We start from the raw sequence: 21,875 nt of genomic DNA on the forward strand, positions 1-21,875 counted from the left end.
TCTGAATGAAATCATGAAGTTATTCCCAGACTTTTAAATTTTAGTTTCTGATAAAATAGTTTTCAAAAAAAGAATCTGCTTTTTATTATCATAGCCACAAGCTAAAATCTTTCCAACTAATTTCTCTTTTAAAAACTTCTCTAGAGTTTTCCTAAGCATTAAAATATATATACATGGAAACATTTTCCCAGTCGATAAGGAAGTGAGTTTTATTTACAAGTTTTCTCCATATTTTGACTTAAAAATAACTGTAAAAAATCCTCATAGTTTGAGAGTGACACAGGCATAAAAACTTGAAGACAATGTTTAATTTCATAAAATACAAAAAATGTCTCCAAAGCTCTCCTCAATATAAACCATAATCTTAAATGGCCTATTTAATTATATCTAAATAAATACCATATCCTTGTTAACATAATATAAATTTGGATATTAGGATGATTTTCATGTATAAATTTTTCATCAACAAAAATAACTAGACTTTCTACCAAAATATGCCCACACATTAAAGATGCTGAAATAAAAAATAAATGGGAATTCTAAACTTAATAAGGCCAGAAACCACATCTATAAATGTTTACTGAATAAATGAATGAAAAAATGCTATATAGAAAAAAAATGAGCAAATACATACAAACAAACATCACTTAAATACGCAGTTTATGTTATCTGAATGAGGTAGAGTTGAATGGCCTTTAATTCTACAAAAATTACACAGAAAAGAAAGCTTCACGTAATTTAGATCTCTTTCTCCAAGACTTTTGTTGTTGTTTTACTGATTCTATGGGGTGCCTTGTGGATCAGCAGAGATGAGAAGTGTCTCCTGGTTTCATCTAAAATTAAGATCTTGCCAATTTTAGCAACGAAATGCTGACTTGGAGACTGGAGCCCATATGAGCTCCTACTGTTCTTTTGAGCCTGGATGCTGAAGAAATGTCCACTGATGTGAGAGGAGCCAGGCCTGATTATCTTCCCTATTCCTAGATCTGAAAATGTTCCTAAGGCCCATGAATAAACAGTAAAAAAGCTTCCCTCAAATGGAAGGATGCAAACTCTGGTGGTAGAACATGGAGTCATTTTTTATTAGTGTGGCAGTAAAAAGTTCCCTTTATTCTTTCATATAGAATAATATTCTTTTATTTTCTTTTATTTTTTCTTTTATTTCTTTTATTTCTTTTTATATAAAGAATATTTTCTCACAGAGCACACATCACCATTTACACGGTACAATTTGCACATTTTAATTCTCACACTGTATTTAATGATATCCCAGAGTGATTAATCTTTAATCACACAAAATGCTTTCTGGTTCTACCTATTGAATATTATTATATTTGCATTTGTTTATGATGGGTACAGTCTACTATAAGAAAAAAAAAAAACTTTTGTGAATATGTTTATACCCTGAAAAAATTACAGGCTAGAAATAAAAATGGCTCTACTTTGGGCAAGCCTTTTTCTGACAATTTTAATAATTTCACCAAAGTTCTTCCCCAGAAGTCTGACTGCTTGCCACAGTATTTCAATTCTGTTTTTATTTATATTTTGGAACTAGGTTAGAGTCATATTTCCTGCTATTAATAAATATCACATTAAAAGAAATGTTTGTCTCAAAAATTATGATAGTCATCTCTTTAAACGTATTAACTTGTTGTTGCTTTAGTCTTTTTTTATCCAGCTGTAATATGTAACATCTTCTATCTCCTGATACCTTCGTGTTTTTATCCTCCACACCTAGTACTATGCAACCATCATTAACACACACTAACTGCTACGTAAATATCTACTGAATGAATAACTTAAGAGAAATCCATGAAGCCCATCCATAAATTGGAATTAAGAGAAATCCAATTTATAAGATTATAAATTTTAAAGTCTGATAATATCAAGTGTTGAGAAGGATGTGGAGCAACTGTAATTCCCATACAACCCTTCAGAAAACTGTCTGTCAGTATTTACTAAACCAGAACCTAAGTATTAACCAAGATTCAACTCCTGTCTACCTACCCAACAGATGTGCATATACATGTTTACCAAAAACATGTGTGAGAGATGTTCATAACAGCATTATTTGTAAATCCCAAATTAAAAACAACTCCAATTGCTTGTCAACTGGAGAATATTCATATAAATTCATTAATTTATTCACACAACAAATTTATTCATACAATACTAGAATGTAATAAGAAACTACAATTACGTGCAACATGAATGAATCACACAAATGTAATATTGTGACTCTCACAAACAAATTCTCTAAGTTCCATTTATATAAAGTCCAAAGACAGGCAGACTTATCAGTGATATTTGATGTCAGAATAGGGGTAGCTTTGGGGGGTATAGTGATTGCAAGGGGTATGTGGGGAAATTTCTGGGGTGCTGTTCTTGGTCTGGGTGCTGGCTACTCAGGTGTGTTCACTAAAATTCACTGAATTGTACCTTTATGATTGAAAGTATTGCTGAATGTCACATTTCCTAAAAGTTTGAAGAAGAAGCCAAACTCTAGTCTGAATTGATTTCTTTCTTACATTATTTTTGCTTCAGTAGATCTTGTTTCAGATTGTTCAATGTGTTATACTTATCTACTGCATTTGGATTTTTAGCTTTTTGAGGAAAGAGAATTAGTACTTATTATTGGATAAGTGATAATAAAAAGCAAAATACATTGAGTCTTTAAGTAAAAGGCCCTATGCTAATCACTTTACCCATTGTCCATTTAATACTAAAAAGTGTCCTCTTTTGGCAGGCACTATTATTATAGTCTACGAAACAAAATCTTCGAAATGTTCAGTAACTTTCCAAAAGTCACTCAGTTAAATAATAGCAGTTTTAACTCAAACATAGGCATTCTAACACCACAACTCTTAATCACAAGATCTAGAATAGACTTACTATTAAAAGTTTCAGTAGGCTTAGGAATAATGGTATTGCTTCAAACTCTTTTGGTAAATGAAAATTTACATTTCTCTTGGTGAAGTCAAGATTATCTTCTTTTACGTGAAACTAATACAAAGCCAAGTTATACACCATCAAACGGGCCGCTCAATGTGCAGTTTGCAATCATAGTAAATTCTTGACTCATTGCCCAAACTTTTTACTCTCTTCAAGCCCAAACTTATCTCAAAATTATCCAACATGACTTTTCTCAACTTTATTATCTTGACAATACAGCACTTCACAAGATGTTCTCTTACACATCTTTTCCTCCCATTTGCAAAAAATAGTCCCATGAATCTCTCCTCTACCAGCTTCTTCTACTCCACTACAATTTGAGTGTTGTGAGTAATCCATAAATACGTGATGAGTAACTGAACGGTCCCTAAATCATCACTCTAAACTTTTAGAAGAGTCCCCTCTTGGACTTCTCATCTCCAGTCTCTCATATTTTCAATGTGTTTATACTTTATGATGAGAATTGCCTATTAATCTTCCTAAAACACTGCTGTGTTCCCACTCCAAAAAATTCAATGTTTTTTAATAAACTTAAAGAATTTTTCCATTTTTAAATTCTCTTAAGCATGATACTTATTGGTCCTCCTTGCTATGGCCCAATTCATATTTCATCTTTCTAACTTTATTCTTGCCCCTTGTCTCTCACAAACCAACCTACACTAGTCAAATAACTACTTTTTCTGGCCTCTGGTTTTGCTCAGGGTGGTCTCCAACCTGGTTCCTCCTTCCCCACTCAAATCTTAGCTACCCATCAAGGCTTATGCCTTCTTCATAAAACCTTACGTTCCTCCAACTGGATGCACATTTTCTGACTTTCCATGACATCCATTTCTGCCTTGTTATTTGTGTATATATTTATTTTTCCCTGGATTGTGAGTCCTTTGAGTACAGTATGTCATTCTTATTCATCTTTAGCTTTCTTAGCCCAGTGCCTGTTACAGATGGGCTCTTAATAATCTTGAATGGATTGATGGGGATTAATTTTTGGCAGCTCAGTGGCCACCATTCCCTTCATAGTTACCTCCAAAGTCTCTGAGTTTCCCTGGGTCACAACTGCAAAATGTCAAAAGTTCAGGGAGATTGAAAATAGCTCAGAGCTGTCTTAGAGGATCACCTTAGAGCTCAGTTACAACTGACAGAGAAGAATTTGTTATGTGATCTGCCAAAAGCTTTGTAATATATCATTTAACTTTCACAAATATATGAATGTCATATGATGTATATTATATGATACCAGGGTTTTAGTACAAAGGTCATATCACAATAGACATGATAGAGTACCTTCCTAGATATAGCCTACTAGATTTAGGTACATTGGTGAGTTTAAGTTTACCCAATCATGTGGGTAGGGGAGTACAACCAGGAAGCAGATGATGGTGTCTATGAAAACAAATTACATAATTCCAATCTTTACTGTGTAACATACAAGGTTTTAGAGATGTTACTGAACCTTTAAGTCTCAAGTATATCTCAGAGGCAAGGTGATTCAATGGAGTACCAAAAACATTTTTTAATAGTCTCTGTTCACATTTGTTTTAATCTAAAGTAAGAAAATAAGCTTTACTATATGGGGTTATATGTCAGCCTGATATGTAATGCATATAATACATTAGGTATCCTGGCAGGGAGATCATCACTTGCCATTCACTTTCAGTGTGCCCACCACACTTCACACACACCCACTTAGGAAGATGAACAGATTATAGTACATGTATAAACTCATACTCTAATCAGACGAGTGCCATGACACACTGCTCCTGTTGGTTTTTCAGTTTTAAGCCACAGAGTTTTGCAGATCGTGTTCAAATTACCAAATGGGATTGTGAAGATGAATTACTAATTTTTCTATTATGAAAAGAGGCTTGTTCCAAATTTGCTGATTTTTTCTATGATAAGGATTAAAGTGTTATACCTGTCACTTAAACAAATAGACTTATAATCTCTCCTTTAAGATAAAGGAGACATTTAAGATTGAATGAGAAAGCAACTGCTTTTGGAAAATCCTTCTAAGGAGAGAACATTTTGAAATGTTTGGAGGTGTTTCTAGTGTTACGGGACTTTGTTACCATAAGTATGCCAACGATAAAAATTCTCCAGTGTATTTTTAAAACTTTGGAGCAAGATTTTCTAGTATGTTTAACTTGCTTCCAAATCTTTCAAAGTTTCACTGTTTTAACAGTATTTGTTAAAATATAAAGATATAACCCCTTCCAGTACTTTTCAAGAGGCAAATGACAGAATGGAAAATGGAAATTTGTCAATTTTCAATAAAATTTTTTAAAATAACTGGTATGATCCAATGATTTAAAATCAATGACTAGTTTATAACAGGAACATCCAGTGATAAACTTTGCTATATGGAGGTATGCATTTAGCAAAGTAATTTTTTCAGCTATGGAAGCTACTTAAATCACATATTGGAATAAACCAGACTTCTGAATTCCTCTAACAGTACTGAAACAAGATTTTCAAACTAATGAAACATTCTCCCACTTTTTAAAAATGAGATGAGTACAATAATAGTTCACTGAGAGAAAAATTTTATTATCCATAAAATTAAAAATATATTTAATATTAAATATTCATCTTATCCTTTTAAATGTATATGTTCTATAAATCACATTTATATATTAGTTTATGTTTGCAATGTATAGATATATAATAATATATAAGGGTATGTGATCAAAATATTTTACTGAGAAATGCACGTATGATTAAAAATTAGAAATTAATTGTCTAGAAAATGTCAAATAGACTCTGTAAAGTGTTAATGTTTGATTCTGTTGTAATTATATAGGAACTAAATTCTGATTCTCAGTCTACCGCAAGTTGACACAAAATTATAACAAAAAATTAGGGATCTAATAAATGCACTAATATTAACAATGCCTATATATCTCATACAGCACATAGATATTGTAGAATACTGAGACTGTTCTTCTAAAACATCTAAAAATCTATTTCCAGAAATTCTTAAACATTCTGAAGCATTATGCCTGGGAAAATAGAATTACAATGGAAACATGACCATCCATTTTCTTCATATAAAGAAAAATATAGCATTATCACCATTTCACGTTGACATGTTTTTTAGAGTTATTTTAAACTCTACATTCTAACTTCACTCAACCAAACACACTTACAAGTATCTTTTTTTACATTCTCATCATTAGATTATCTCCTTAAATTTTTCCTAAGAAGTCACACATTTCAAACCTGCAAGGTCCATTTGTATCTCCAAAATTATTTTCAAAGCATCATATCTAGGGCAAACTATAAATCAGTCTATATTCTCCCTTTCAGTGATTCATGAAATCTATGCCCACACACAGACAAAAGAAAAAGATGCTGCGATTAGGCAAAAACTAAGCTATTCTTCTAGCACAGAGACTTGGACGCCACTCATCTCTAGCCAGGTTATAATGGAATACCTCCTGCTAGTTAAGGCTTTCTAGAAGGATCTACTGGAATAATTACTATGTTGTCAAATACAATCCTTATTACCAATTCTTGGATAATTATAATCTATTGAGCCCCCAATATTATGAGCCTTCAATATTATAAATCACAAAGTTGTTACTGAAATAAGATAGGAATCCCATTCTACTTCTGATCATCTGTTTATCTGGTACATTCACCACTAAACTGCAAACTCCTTGTACACAGGGGTTGTGCCTGATTTACCTCTAGTGACTAACACAATGCCGAACATGTAGGGGACGCTCATAATTTGGGGGAGAGTTGATGAATGTACCATAGAATGATATGGCAATATAATAAATGGAAACGTTATTTCAACAGATTTCTATGATAAATTGGAAATAAAATAGATTTCCAGTCTGTTGCTATACTTGCGTGTGTCTTTTCCAAATTTACGAAAATAACCGATTACTATAAATTGTTTTACTGAGCACTCCACTTCACAAAGAATTGACAGTTTCTTGAAACCATTTCCCCACACATTACCTTGTTCCCCTGGCTGATTCTGGTCTTAGGAGCACTGGAGCCAGTAACAAGTTCCTTCCCGAGTACATTCCACCTTGAGTGGGAGCTACAGTTTAAGAGGCTGCCCGACCCCTCTGCTCAGTCCCTCAGTGTTCTTTTGTTACACAAAACTGTTAAATTGACAAACTGCAGATTTACTAGGTGTGTATGGCTACCCCATGCTCATTTCTGAAAGTGCCTCTATTTGTCACATTCCATTGTATCATATTAGAAATTTAGTGCTCTCTCTCCATATATATACACATATATACATTTTTTAACACAATGCTACAGGAGGGTATTATTTTAAAAAGAGACACTTGGGGAAAAGGACTAGCATCAAGAGGGTTCAAGTATCAAGCTTTCCTTTTTTAAAAATAATTTTCTCATTTTTAGAGGAAAAAACAATCTTGAATGGGAAAAATACTCTCTTTACCTCTGTGTGATCATTATTAACCCCGGAACACAATGGAATACACATTATTTTCTTACCAAACATGAATTCATTTTATGTAGGGAATAAAAAAATATTCATTTTATGTAGGAATACTCTAGGAAAATAAGTCACTTAAATGAGGTTTAGGGGGAAATAAAGATAAGTTAATACAAATTTATTTAAAGAGCATTTGCTAGAATAGTTTATGTTACATGTAGTGTCCCTTACAATATAAAGGAAAAATAAAACTTTTATTCATCTTTTAAAGACTGCCCTGGGCATGAGCACATCTATTGTTAACTTACTAAATAAATTTGCTTACATCACAAATTTTTATTCATTATTTATAATATATGAAAAGAATATTAAAATTTCTAGTATTTAAAAATTGATAGCCAACAATAAATCTTATTTTTAAATACCAATGTTAGTTTCTAATAGGATTATCTGAAAAATAGCAGTAGCTTATACATATACTCAGTAAAGTTATGAAAACATATACTATTCAACAATTAAACGTTTAATAAGAAAAATTAACAATTTGTTATTTAAGAAAAATACATCAAAAGAAAATAGGCATTCATTACAATACAGGATCTGTTCAGTGACTTAAAACATTTTAGGTATTGATCCAAGGAATAAAAATATAACATACATGTGAATTATGCAAAGCACAAAGCCACAACACATCATTAATAAGCAAGGGTTAAAATACAATCATTTCACATTGACTCAGCACAAAAATGCAGTCATTAAATTAACAGACATACGTTAAGATTTATTTATTCCTTTCTTTAATCATGCTTATAAATTATTACAACACAAGGTTTCCAACATGGAGAAAATTTAAATGTATATTTACAACTTTTTTCCTAGTTACATTTTAATGATTTAGCACTTGGTATTTTAATTTTGCTTTAAAATGAAAAGTGTTTAAGATTTCATGTCATTCATATATGTGTGTGTATATATATATATATATATATATATATATACACACATGTATATATATACATACACATACATTTCTTAATTTTCTAACCTAGTAAATAGGATCTGAAATTAAAGTTATACATGAAAGGATATCAACCTGATATGTTAATTAGAGGTATTCTGAAATTTGGCTAATATGTAACAACACTGAAAGAGGTAAAGGGTTATATCTGGTTTTAACAACAAAACTTCAGATCCCTTAAACCCTTTTAATATAAAAGGCTAATTTAAAGAATAAAATTCTTCATATAATAAGAAATCCAGGCACTCTAATGATATATATTTACTTTATACCTATAAAAAGTTAATAAATAAAGTTTATAAAAATTCTGATATATACATCTACTGTGATTTTTAAATTTTTATCTTCAATTTATCAAAAAAATTATATTTCTTTCCTAGTGCAAAGACTGAATTAGTCAATGAACTCCTTTGTGGAACAGACACGTATTAAACAATTGAAGACTTTTATATTTCTGTCTTACTATTTTATAATTTGTGGTTATTGTTTTCTTGGTCATTTGTTTTTTGTGAGGTTGAAAAAAGTTACCTCTACACAGGGTCTTTAATGAACATTCAGGTTTTTCACTCATGACATAATTTACATACAAAAAAATAACATGACACAAACATATTGGAATGTAGTATTAGATATATTCCAATACAAGAAACATTGTGTGATGTTGTACACGTTAAACTTATACAATATGATCATATACATCTCAATAAACTGGGGAAAAATTATGTGAATACTACAGTGAATATGTAGAGAAGATTGATAAACATTAAGATATTTAAAAATGTTAAACAAAGGATCAAAAACATCTAAAACCAAATGAATATTTGGTTTTAGACATCTATTGACCCCAAATGAATATTTGCAATTCTAATATGCTATAACTTTAAGTACATTTTACATTAAATTTAAAAAGTTTTATAATGTTATTAAATAGAACAGGAGTCAACAAGCTTTCCCCAGAAAGGACCAAATAGTAAATATTTCAGGCTTTGAGGGCCAGTCTCTATTGCAACTAATCAACTCTGCTTTGTAGTGCAAAAGCAGCCCTAGATAATACATAAAAAATTGTGCATGACTGTGTTCCAATAAAACTTATTTACAAAAATAGGCAATGGGCCAGATTTCATAGTTTGCTGACCTCTGAAATAGAAAATCTGATTCAAAAGCACTTAATTTTAGGAACTTCAATATCTAGCACAAAGCAGGAGACATAAGTAAATGTCTAATGCTTCGTGAATTAATGAATTCATGAACGAGTGGGGAAAATAAAACCTTTGCGTCTGCTTTCCTAATTGAGGCAAAATTCCAAGAAGGCAATCTATGGATTAAGTCTTATTAAGAACTAGGCTTGCAAATTAAACTAATAAAATGAAAGAAAATGTAACAGAGATATAGTAAGGAGAAAGTAAATTTCCAATCTAAAATGACTAACAAAAAATACCTTTATAGTGAGTTCCTACAGTATTTCACATCTCTCCAACTAAACTGTAAACTCCATAGGGGTAAGAAATATGTCTTTATTATTACTGTAGCACAGTACCTAGGATATAGCAGATGGTCAGTGAACATTTTATTAAGTAAATATGTGAATGCTTTCCATAGCAAAATATGTTTTTTGTTAGTTCCTGAAAAGTAATGGCTCTCTACTTCTAATGTAGCAATTTAACTTTAAGATCCTCCTATAAAGTTAAAATGTTCTTTTTTTTTATCAGTCACACTGACTCTAAAGATGAATTTCAGCCTGAACTGGAACTTGACCTGTTCTTCAAATAGCATGAATTGAAACAGGTTTACATTTCATCATAAAGCTTTGAATTGGGTGAAGTAAAACAAGTGTACACATCAGGGTTGGATATAAAACCAGAGTTATAATTATTTTCCAAATAAAGAACTGTTTAACTTTATAAATTTAATTATAAATAGATTATAGACTCCAATCAGTTTTTCACCTGAGAGAAGTATACTTAGTTGTTCATGGTTTAAAATATCAAAAGTGACCAAAATGCTAATTTCAATATATTTATATATTAATTATTCTTCAAAGCCTGGGTATTTGAAAAATACTAGAGGAAATTAATCATTCATAAATATTTATGAACTTTGTCTATGGCTCCAAAAAAAAAAAAAAATTAAAACAGCTCAAAACACAGTAACTCCACACAGTGGAAGAAATGAATATTCTCATAAACTACTATATAAATCATACTTTTCCATGATGTATGTGACAAACTGTAAACAATTAATTTACTTTGTGTAAGTAAATTTCTCTATATTTTTTAATACAATATTTTCACATTTCCAAACAAAATACTAAGTTTAACAATGATAAAAACAAGAATGTTATTTGCTTTTAGATCAGTTATTGGACATTGACAGACAAAAGCCACAAACAGTTATATACTCAAACAAGACACAGCCTTAACTCGCCATTGTTATAAGCACAATGTTAACATTATGTACAAATGTAAATAATAAAACATTTCCAATTAATTTGTGGGCAAGCCAAAGATGTACTGGAGAAAGATACTTCCATTAGAATAGTGCTACGGTTCAAAATTCACTTATAAAAAAATAAATACATATAAAACTATTTTATATATATATGTATATATTACAGTACTTGAAATTGAATGATTCTTCTTTCAAACTATCAAGCCAAGAGGGCCAATGGTCTGCTTTAAAAAAAATCAGAAGATAAAATGTGTGCATCACAATTTATGAAGAGAGGAAATTAAAGTAAAAGGAACATAGAAAAACAAAACAAAACAGAAGGATAAAAATAAGAATACTATCGTACCGATTTCCATGGTCCCCGATGCCATGATACATCATCAGGGCAAGCATGCACATGACATTGTACCACACTAGGTGGCTTGTTTAAGATTTCACAGTTTTGCTCTCGTGACATTTGGCCATTGGGAAATTGACATATTACGAATCGTGATTTTATTCCTCCTCCACATGTTTGTGTACACTAAAAATAAGAAGAAAAATCAAAACTATGTGGCTTCAAAAAGAATATTATATTGCTTTATTCAATGTTGAGTACATAATCAGTATTGCTAGAGTTTAAAGTTATCCTTTCTTATAATCTTATAAGAAATATATAAGAATCCTTATAATTCTCAACATTTCTTCCTGGGTAAAAAATAAATCAAAGTTTTAGTTCTATAATTTTTTTTAAAAAGACAAAGTTTTGAGAATTGGTACTGTAATAGGTATTAACTACATAATGTATGGTATCCTATCAAAAGATGTAGCCATGAAAGCTAATAAGGGAGATCTAAATTTATAAACATAGAAAGATGTTCAGTATATATATATTACATGAAAACAGCAGATGGCAAAGTGGCATGTATAGTATGAACCTATTTCTGGAACCCACAAAGAAAAAAAAGTCTGGCAGGAAATGTATCAAATGTTAAAAGTTCTTATCTTTTCACAATCTTTCATTTTATTTGAATTTTCACGATGAGATTTAACTCAGAAATGAAAAAGTTACTTTCATTTTGGAAAATAGTAAAAGTACATTTTAAAGAGGTACTTGCTATTTATTAGCACCTGGTCAGAGTGTATCTTTAAACAATGATGTCCAAACTCCTTATGGAGAGAAAATATGTACTAAAATCATTCAGCAAAAATATTTGACTAATGAAAAACTCTAATGAAAAACTGATGAACTCATAAAAGTGCTAACAAAAGATCAAGATGAAAAGAAAAATTAATTACATGGGACTGAGTGAACTGATGAGGATGATTATAATTTTTGTGACCTTCTGTTTGAATTAAAAAAAAAAAAATACCCCCCCCCAAAAAAAATTTGACTAATTAAATTAGGTGGTTTGTTTTATTCATCCAAAGCCAATGTAAGTCTTTCTTCTTTCTCATGCATAATATAGGTGGAATTAGTATTCATTATAACCATTTTTAAAACTATCTTCATAATCCCAGTGCCTAAAAGAATGCCAGGACATGAAGAAAGCACTCAATAATTGACAGCGCTCCATTTAAAAGATTCACCAAATGAATGGTTCAGCCTTCATTTGATATGGATATAAGGATAGAAACATGCCTATATATCACTCTAATTTTCTATCTTTATATCAGTCTAATTTTCTAAGAAATTAAAACAATAATATACTAGTTTTTGAGAGGTTTTAGTAGGTCACAGACCTACTGGCTAGCACAAAGGATTCTGTTAAAAATCTGGAGTATATATTTCCTATCATGAATGAGTGATTTATGCCATGACACAATGTCTATTAAAAGAACATATTTTTACTGACTCAATTTAAAAAAAAAAATCTTTTCTCTGTAGTACAGTGAAGTAAGATTATCCAATGGTAACAATATGAAGTGCTTAACTTTCAGTCTTGGGAGATGTCATAATCTCCACAAGTTTAGGAGATCGTATGACTTACTTCTCCCCAGCTTCCGTAGCTCCACCGTGGACAAGGCCCCGAATCACAGTGCTTTGACTCTGGGGGTTTGGAGGCTGCATCGCAGTAACCGGCACTTTGTCCATTTTCATCCTGGCAAACCACAACTCTACGCTGAATACCTCCAGCACAACTGCTAGAGCACTGAAAAGGATGGAACACAGGAACACACAAACTGCAGATCCCATGGCACGAAATTACATCAAAATAAACCCCACAAAAATCAAACAGTACTTTGACTCAAATTCAAGCTCTCCACGTTAAAACCCCCCTCATTGGAATCATAATTTGAATCGAGAATATCTGTCAAAAAACACATGGGTGTCTTTCTTTTTTTAATACATAATGTGTTTTATTTAACCCAACATAACCAACACTTGGGTTTTAACTAGGGGTTTCATTAGAATTTGTTGATGGAAAGGTGAAGTTTTAAAGCTTGCAAAAGGAAATTCACCCTTGTCCTAAGTGTGAAGTAAAAAGGAATTAAAGTTTTCAGGTCTCACTAGGAAGGAAAAAAACCAAAAGATAATGTTAAGTTACTAAACTGTCACATTGTTTTTCTTTATTTGGTATCTTTACCCTCATATAAAGTATGAACCACAGTTGTACCTTTTCTAGTAATCATGATTTTATTCCAGCTTACTGCACTGCTATCAGAGTAATTTCAGGGTTTTTTGGTTTTCTTTCTTCATAAACACTGGTAGTCTTAACACTTAAAAGATTTTCTTTTATTTTTACTATAATAAACTCTGAGATTGTTTTCAAGTGCATTCCTCTGTCATCATAATATCACATTACTGTATAATTCAATAAGAACTCTGGGGATTTGTAATCTGCATCAAAAATTGCTTAATCCTTTTAAGATTTAAACTACTGATCTTCAGAAAAATTTAGCATTAAAAGCATTTGATGTCATTACATACCTATCTGTTAAAAGGCCCTATAACATAACAAAATTACAGAATTAGTATAACTCAATAAAGAGGGCTTACTGATCCCCATGGTCCTGTTCTCCACTGGTTTCCTCTGATGGATGGATGGACCCCCTGATTTTGATTATCTTCTGGTTTGTGAGTTAATGGAAAATTCCTGCCTGGAAAATGGCTTGGCTGCTCAGAGGAACTCGGAAAGTGGCTGTATGTGGGAGGGCAGGCTGCCAGGTTACATTCTTGTTCTGTCACAGGGCGGACTTCAGGGTCACAGTAATTCTCATTAACTGGCTGATGATAGTTGATGCATAAAACTTGTCGAGTTGTTTTTCCATGGCCACAGGAAGCTGAGCACTGATCACAAATTCAGCCCATAAACTACATTATCTTAAATAGCAAGTATTATATTTAAATTTTTCATTTCATTTTCTTCACATACAAATACTTACAGGTGCCCAATTCCCTGTTTGCCACTCTCCACAAGGGCTAAAACAGACAGCTATTTCAGCTGGTCGGGGTAAGTGGGCACAATATGATTCATCTGCTATTCCATCGTGAGCATCACGACAGCTCACATAGCGGGCTTGATTCCCTCTTCCACAAGACACAGAGCACTAAAAAAATTGAATAATACCAAGGAGTTATACAGGACATTTCCACATCCCTTACACTTGGCTGTTGCTCAAATTTCTAAACCTCAAGTTTACTGAAAAAAGTTAAATTATAAATACTATCACCTGGCATCAGTTCTGAGTCAAAGACAGGGCAGTGAATATCCCAATGAGTTTAGAAAATAAATTTCACAAATCAGATATTTGTGATAATGAAACAAAACACTCAACTTTTTGGAATATTGATTAGTTGATTGCCAAAATTTAAAAAAGAAAAGAAAATATTTTATATAAGAGAATCTTAAGATATCATTTAAGATAACTTTTAAAGACCTAGGTAATAGAGTAGATAGGCTCTCATAATTAAAATATTCAGAGAATATATGAAATTTAAAAATATATCTTTCATATATTTTCATATATCTTTCATATATTTATTATATATTTTCATAATACTAAAGCAAGTATATACTCCAAATAGATTAAAGCCTTCAGTTTAGAAAAACAACATGAATATGTGGTAGTTTAAATAAAGGCTGATAAAAAGCCTATCACATCTGCTTCTCATAACTACCTGGGACATAAATATTATCATCCCCTGAACTGGTTTGCAAGGCAGAAATAGAGACACAGATGTAGAGAACAAACGTATGGACACCAAGGGGGGAAAGTGAGGGGGTGGTGGTGGGATGAACTGGGAGATTGGGATTGACATGTATACGCTCATATGTATAAAATAGATAACTAATAAGAACCTGCTGTAAAAAAATAAATAAATAAAATAAAAGTTAAAAAAATAATCAATAAATATTATCATCCCCATTTGGTAGATCAGAAAAATAGAGCTAGAAAACTTAAATTTCTTCCCAGAGACACAGAGCTCTTGAAAGGCAGAATAGGATTTAGTCATTAAATTATCTAATTCTAAACCTTATATTCATCAAAATACCTGAGAATGAATGCATACATTAATTTGGCAAATCTGTAGCAACTATTTTGTGGATGTCTGAAAAGCTGCATAGTAGAAACACTGTACCTCTTAAAGGAATTCACTTACTGGGGTCCAAGAACCGTATCGCCATTGTGCTATCTTTCCCATGGGAAGAGCTGGTAATGAAGTGGCCCCAATTTTAGGGATAATTGGGCAAGGTGTAACAATACAGTCCTGTCCAGAAGAAAAATGGGTCTCACAAAACATCAATGAATTAATTAACATTTTGCTTTACACTAAATCCTATACTTCATTTCATCCTCCACATATATAAGTAAAGAACATTTGCATACTAAACTACTAAGAAGTGATGTAAAGGTTTATATTTTTCAAAAGTACAAAATACTATCAAGGGCTAGAAGTGGATAGTATGACTCTGAAGGCTAAAGTTTGGATCATGCCTGATAGTTGAAAAGAAAAGAGTAATAGTCCTTCAAAAATACCACTAAGCTGAAACCTCCTGAATGAACACAGGATGCTACCTTAAGCAGTACGACACGCTTTGGAGGTTCAGCCTTCTGCAGTTCAAAGGACGGAAATGTAAGTTAAATGAGTGATCCAATGGCAGATAAAGAGTAAAAAAAATGCATCAATAAAGCTGGCAAAACCAAGAACAATATACTTTCTGATGCCCACATACCTTTTTAAAAAAATATTTATTTATTTATTTGGCTGCACCAGGTCTTAGTTGCAGCATGAGGGATCTAGTTCCCTAACCAGGGATGGAACCCAGGCCCCCTGCATTGGGAACGTGGAGCCTTTGCCACTGGACCACCAGGGAAGTCCCCCACATACATTTTTAAGGCATAGAAGTTTAAGTGGAAAAAATACATATGGAAATAATTTTAACATATCAATAATCCTCCTGTATCAAACATTTTTGTTTATAACCCATGAAGAGGTGTCCTTTACCTGCCTGTCACTTGGGCGACTAGCTCCATGGCACAGTCTATCATCTAGCACCGCACTAAGTAGTTCATTGACACATTTCACAGCACGCATCTGGTACCCCTGTCCACACGTGGCTGTGCACTGAAAGAATATAAGCAGATACCAAACACCATTGTTCAAAAATTCCATAAACTTTATTTTCTTAGTGCATAGACAGTTAAGAATATACTTTCAGTAGATATTCTTATTAGTCCTTTATACCAGATTCTAGACTTAAAATGAGCAAATTGAATCAACATACATCTTTATTCAAATTTATGGAGATACTAATAAAATAGTGAAGTTAAAATGGACAGTTATTATATCTTTAAAAAGTTATCATGTAAAAATATCAATAGAAGCCTGGTATTTTGGAGGCAGAGTCAATACAGTTTAGAGAAACTAAATACTTTTCAAAATCGACCTGGTGTATGCATGTCATTTAATATGCTAAGTAAATTTCAAAGAGATAAAGAAGGAAGGGCATAGGACAGAGTTAAAGGGCAGATGAGAGAAGGTTTCCCAGCAACTGTGGCAACCTGCGTAGGATAATAAGCTGCCCACTCTCATCCAGCAGATTCCTAGCCGCCTGTTTGGCAAAACTTCCCAACAATGCCTACTCTAAATACAGTAAAGATAATAATTTAGACACCGAACATGAAAATGTCTATAGTTTAAATAAAGCTGATGAAAGCATAAAAAAATTTTTATTGAAGTAGAGTTGATTTACAACGTTATGTTAGTTTCTGGTGTATAGCAAAGTGATTCAGTTATTTATATATATATATTCTTTTTCATATTATTTTCCATTACGATTTATTACAGGATATTGAATATGGTTCCTCGTGAAAGCATAAAATTTGTAGCATTTTGCTTAACAAAACTGAATTAAAAAGCAAAGCTAGAATATTTACCACAGCAACATTAGCAGTACTGACAAAATTGTGCAGGTAGGGATTTACATTTCAGGAATCTTTTTCCAAAAAAACACCCAAATTTAGATGCAGCCACTAAAGAGTGAATACACCACAACTTCTGTGTTATTCTGTAATGATGGATTAGAGCAGAAAAACCCTTATCATATACTCACAGAACCCCATGGTCCTACTTGCCAGGAAGCACATGCATGAAGCTCACATGGTCTCAGAGACTCAGGTTTGGTGCTTGGATCACAAAAGCCATCACTCAAGTGATCTTCATTCAGTTGACACCACACCTGCCGCTGCCTTGTTCCTTTTCCACATGTAACAAGACACTGTAAGAATACAACTGACCATTATTTTCAGTATTAGCAACTATACCTACAAAATATATAATGAATGATCAACTTGCATATTCAAATACAGTTGAAAGACCATTCCTAAGGACATTTTCCCTTCACTCCTCAAAAAAATCAGACATATTCACGGGGTAAAATCAGCCATCCCAAACTTCTGCTGCCCAAATCCCAGTGCAATGTCCATTTGTTCCAGAAACAAAGGTACAAAACTAACCTTAGAACAAGTGTATATCTCAGCCTACTGTGGACACTATGAAAGTGGTTATAGATTAAACACCAGTATGTCATTGTTGGCCAGATATTGTAAACAGTTAAAGAACAAACCATTTTTTAATGTTTTACTACCTTGATAAAGTTATTTACCACATGATAAAATAAATTGAAATTATTTTTTTGAATTATATAGCCTTCGATTGCAAAGCTCTCCTACACAATGTTATAACAGTTCTAAGCCTCATGGGTTTAATGTTACCTCACTCCACTCACTAGTGGCCCAACTGGGACAGGAAAATTCATTGCAATTCTCAGTTGTCACTCGGGGAAGTTCCTGGCATTCTCTGTCAGCAAGACGGTGGCCAAAGTTATTTACACAATAAGATTCTCGAGACCTCTCCCCTCCTCCACAACTCCTGGAACACTGATTAAAAAAAGAAAAGTGGTGACAAATAGACACAAAATAAAAATTTTAACAAAACTCTAGAGTGACAAATATTTAATTAGAGGTAAAAAAAAAAAAGGAGCAACTTTTCTTAAGCAATCTTTTTCTTTGTACCTGGGACCATTCTGAATAATGCCACCTTGTTAAGACACAGTCACCATGGCAGGGTTCTCGGGTCGGAGGTTTAAGCTGGTCACCACAGTAGTGGTCATCTACTGGAACAGTATGTCCTTTATGAATGGAATACTTCATACAGTGGATGTCCAATGACTTATATCCTTGACCACAAAGGGATGAACATTCACTTTTGCCAATGATGTGCCACCTTCAAAAAATGAGGTTATTACACTTAGGAGGTGTGCCAATGAACACAATTTAAAAAACGGATTCAGAGAAACTCATGCGTATCATTCATCTTTAAAATTTTGTTGCAATTAATGGACAAGCCACCTAAAAATATTTGATGTATCATTGATTTAGGGATGAAAACTTCTTAGACATCACAGGGCCCAAACTTTCATTTTATAGATGAGAAAATGAAGACCAGAGGTGCTGTACATTCAAATGGTATGAACGCCTGACTTGTCAGAAATCTTACTTTTTTCCAAATAAAATCTAACTTGGACTCCAAATACATAAACATGGAGTGTCTGGTTAAAGATGGAGGTAGGGAACCAGCTATACAGGCACTTGGAGGCAACTTTGGAGGTCCTAGGAACCCCAAGCCTCCCACTAGACCTTTGAAAACAACTAGTTGAGATCAAGATTGCTCAATTATGTAGTGGAAGATTTAAGACTAGAACTGAATATTATTTGACTCATCATCAGGGAGTGCCTCCCTATGCAACCTTTATTTGACTGAGGATCAGGGAATATCTGGGAATATGACTACATCAATAAAGATAAAGCCTTTACAAGTTGGTAAACTTGGTTTTTGTAAGGCATATCACATTTTCTCATTAATTCAAGTAATCTATTTTTAGACATGTTTCCAGGGAAAACATTTTTTTTCCCACAAGTAAAATCTGCCAGTTTGAGCCACATTATCCCAATTACAGTCTAGCAATCTCTCAGACAATATGAGTGCCCTAGTACAGCAGAGCAGAGGATTCATGGAGTTCCTTTTCATCCCACCTGCATCTCAAGGGTTTCACTGTGCTTCACTCTACTGCAATGTAGAGGATGCACCTTGTACAGGCTGTTCTGTCATTAGCCTTTCACTATAGGCCTTCAAACAACACCGTAAATATATAAAAATTCTCATGCTTGCTGAGTGAAAGAGGCTCTGGCCATCTCTGAAAGTTGACTGTCACCTGCTACATGGGGGTTATTGCTCTTAGCGTCACTCTAAGACCCATCACAGATAATCAAATAACAAGAATTTTAGAAGAACAAACTTTCCTGCCATGATCTAGGATCATGTTCCTAATGTTTAATGGACAAAATACTGATAAGATATAGAAATCAATTTATTGATTCTCTAATCCTCAAACTTTAAAAGTTTATTGGTTCATGAGTTCAATGGGAATTATAGGATAGTGCTACAAAATGTATTGTTTCAGATCTTTAAACCATAGGTTTTCAGATTAGAGTTTTCCTGTATTTATTTTACAGACAAATTTTATTCAATTTCTTACGCAAAATATTGAGGCCTCTATTCTGGAATTCAGCAAATACTATGAATAAAAAACTCAAACCGGGGCTTCCCTTGTGGCGCAGTGGTTGAGAATCTGCCTGCCAACGCAGGGGACACGGGTTCGAGCCCTGGTCTGGGAAGATCCCACATACCGCGGAGCAACTAGACCCGTGAGCCACAACTACTGAGCCTGCGCGTCTGGAGCCTGTGCTCCGCAACAAGAGAGGCCGCAATAATGAGAGGCCCGCGCACCGCGATGAAGAGTGGCCCCCGCTTGCCGCAACTAGAGAAAGCCCTCGCACAGAAACGAAGACCCAACACAGACATAAATAAATTAAAAAAAAATTAAACTTTAAAAAAAAAAAAAAACTCAAACCAATTGCCGAGTTTCATAATAAGTTAATGAGTCTAAAGTTTTTTAACTGAAGGGTCAAAGGATAGACATTAATTACATGCCCACTCTGTGATAGGCACTGCACTAGATGTTTACATCTTACCTCACTTACTGATTTTAATCTGGTTACATTATACATTATTTCTCTTTTACTTACCTTAGTTCACAGTCTGTATTGCACCTTTCAGTCACCAACAATGGAAGTGGTAAGTGGTCACATCTTTGATCAGACACTACCATATGATCACTTTTACGTACACAGGTAATTTTTCTTCTATGAAGACCTTGGCCAAAGCCAAATGAAAATTTAAAATTAAAGGAAAATTCACATAAGGAGATGTTGCATAATCATTTACTTCTGCTAATAGCCTGAAGGATTAAGCTAAGAAAGAAAAAAAAAACAAAATTCCAACATAGCATACAAATAGGCTAGCATATTGATCTAGTCAGGAATGACTTTCTGCAATAAGCAAGCTGAACCCTGAAACACTGAGGAGTTTGCTTAGTAGAGAGACATAAGGGAAGGTGGGACAGGTGTGGAGTAGAAAGAAATTTATTACAGTTGTATAGAAGGGTTGCTAGCAGAGAACTGAGTGGCCAGGGTCAGTGCTGACGACACATTATACAGGATACACAATACACGATACACTACACCCCCCGTTCCCCATTATTTGCTTCCCTTTTCCCTGTAACAAAATTATACATCTCCACTTGCTACAGTGTTACTATAACTTCCTATAGGAGGAGCAGACTTATGCCAACCACCTGTAAGGAGATGTGACCTATTCCAGTTCCAAGCAGAAGCTCTAAAAGCCACTGTATGCTTCTGCCAACTCTCCTTCCCTTTTCCCTCTGTCTCTAAAACAGCTTTTCCCAGATGGGGCTGATCTTTCAGCCTGGAATCATGAATGATAAAGGCAGCACGGACAGACTTTAGTTAATAATAATGGATCAATTGTAATAAATGTGCCACACAAATGCAAGATGACAAGAATAGGGGAATGGGGGAGGGAGGGTATGGAAGAAGGGGCAATATGAAAATTTTCTGTACTTTCTGTTAACTTTTCTATAAACCTAAAACTGCTTTAAAAAAATAAAGTCTATTAATTTTTTTGAAAAATGACATGGATGCAGATACCAAGCTGGAGAAGAGTCAGAGCCAATTAGCAGCCAACACATAGTATGAGTGAGAAATAAACCTTTGTTGTTCTAAGTCATTGAGATTTGGTGGGGGTTTGTATGGGGAATAACCACAGCAAAAGCAAACTAAGAGAAGCCACAGGGGCCAGAGTAGACTGAACTTTGCACTTTCTGCAATGAGGAGACAGGAAAAAGTTTAAGCCATCAGTGCCATGATCAAATTTCTGTTTTATCCAAGTTCAACTGTATACTTTCAGTTAGTTAAACATGAACATGCATGTTTATCTCTGCTCCTTCCTAAATACCATCTGAGGTAACTATAAAGAATTTTGACAAGGCAAAAACCTGAAGGAACAAAAAGAATAAAGAAGGAAACACAGTAGGCAAGAAAAGGAAATTCTGAATATGAAAAGAAGATGGAAATAACTATTTTAATAGAGCCAAGGAAGCTGAAATCTAAGGCCGTGGAGGAAGAAAGTAAGAA

General features: G+C 33.3%; 1 protein-coding gene across 5 annotated transcripts in view; it reads right to left on the reverse strand.

The window, feature by feature from the left end:
• ADAMTS20 (ADAM metallopeptidase with thrombospondin type 1 motif 20) overlaps window positions 1-21,875 on the reverse strand; it is a 232,748-nt gene that overhangs the window by 66,051 nt on the left and 144,822 nt on the right. For all 5 annotated transcript variants that reach the window (XM_082349310.1, XM_082349311.1, XM_082349313.1 and 2 more), the window contains 10 exons: window positions 20,409-20,535; window positions 18,336-18,546; window positions 18,036-18,200; window positions 17,375-17,539; window positions 16,267-16,386; window positions 15,421-15,528; window positions 14,202-14,366; window positions 13,816-14,106; window positions 12,806-12,967; window positions 11,182-11,358 (listed from right to left, as the gene is read on the reverse strand). In XM_082349310.1, coding sequence (XP_082205436.1) covers window positions 11,182-11,358; window positions 12,806-12,967; window positions 13,816-14,106; window positions 14,202-14,366; window positions 15,421-15,528; window positions 16,267-16,386; window positions 17,375-17,539; window positions 18,036-18,200; window positions 18,336-18,546; window positions 20,409-20,535 — 1,691 coding nt within the window. The remainder of the gene's footprint in view (window positions 1-11,181; window positions 11,359-12,805; window positions 12,968-13,815; window positions 14,107-14,201; window positions 14,367-15,420; window positions 15,529-16,266; window positions 16,387-17,374; window positions 17,540-18,035; window positions 18,201-18,335; window positions 18,547-20,408; window positions 20,536-21,875) is intronic.

Source organism: Balaenoptera borealis (assembly GCF_965194805.1).
Source record: "Balaenoptera borealis genome assembly, chromosome: 13".
Taxonomy (NCBI): Eukaryota; Metazoa; Chordata; class Mammalia; order Artiodactyla; family Balaenopteridae; genus Balaenoptera; species Balaenoptera borealis.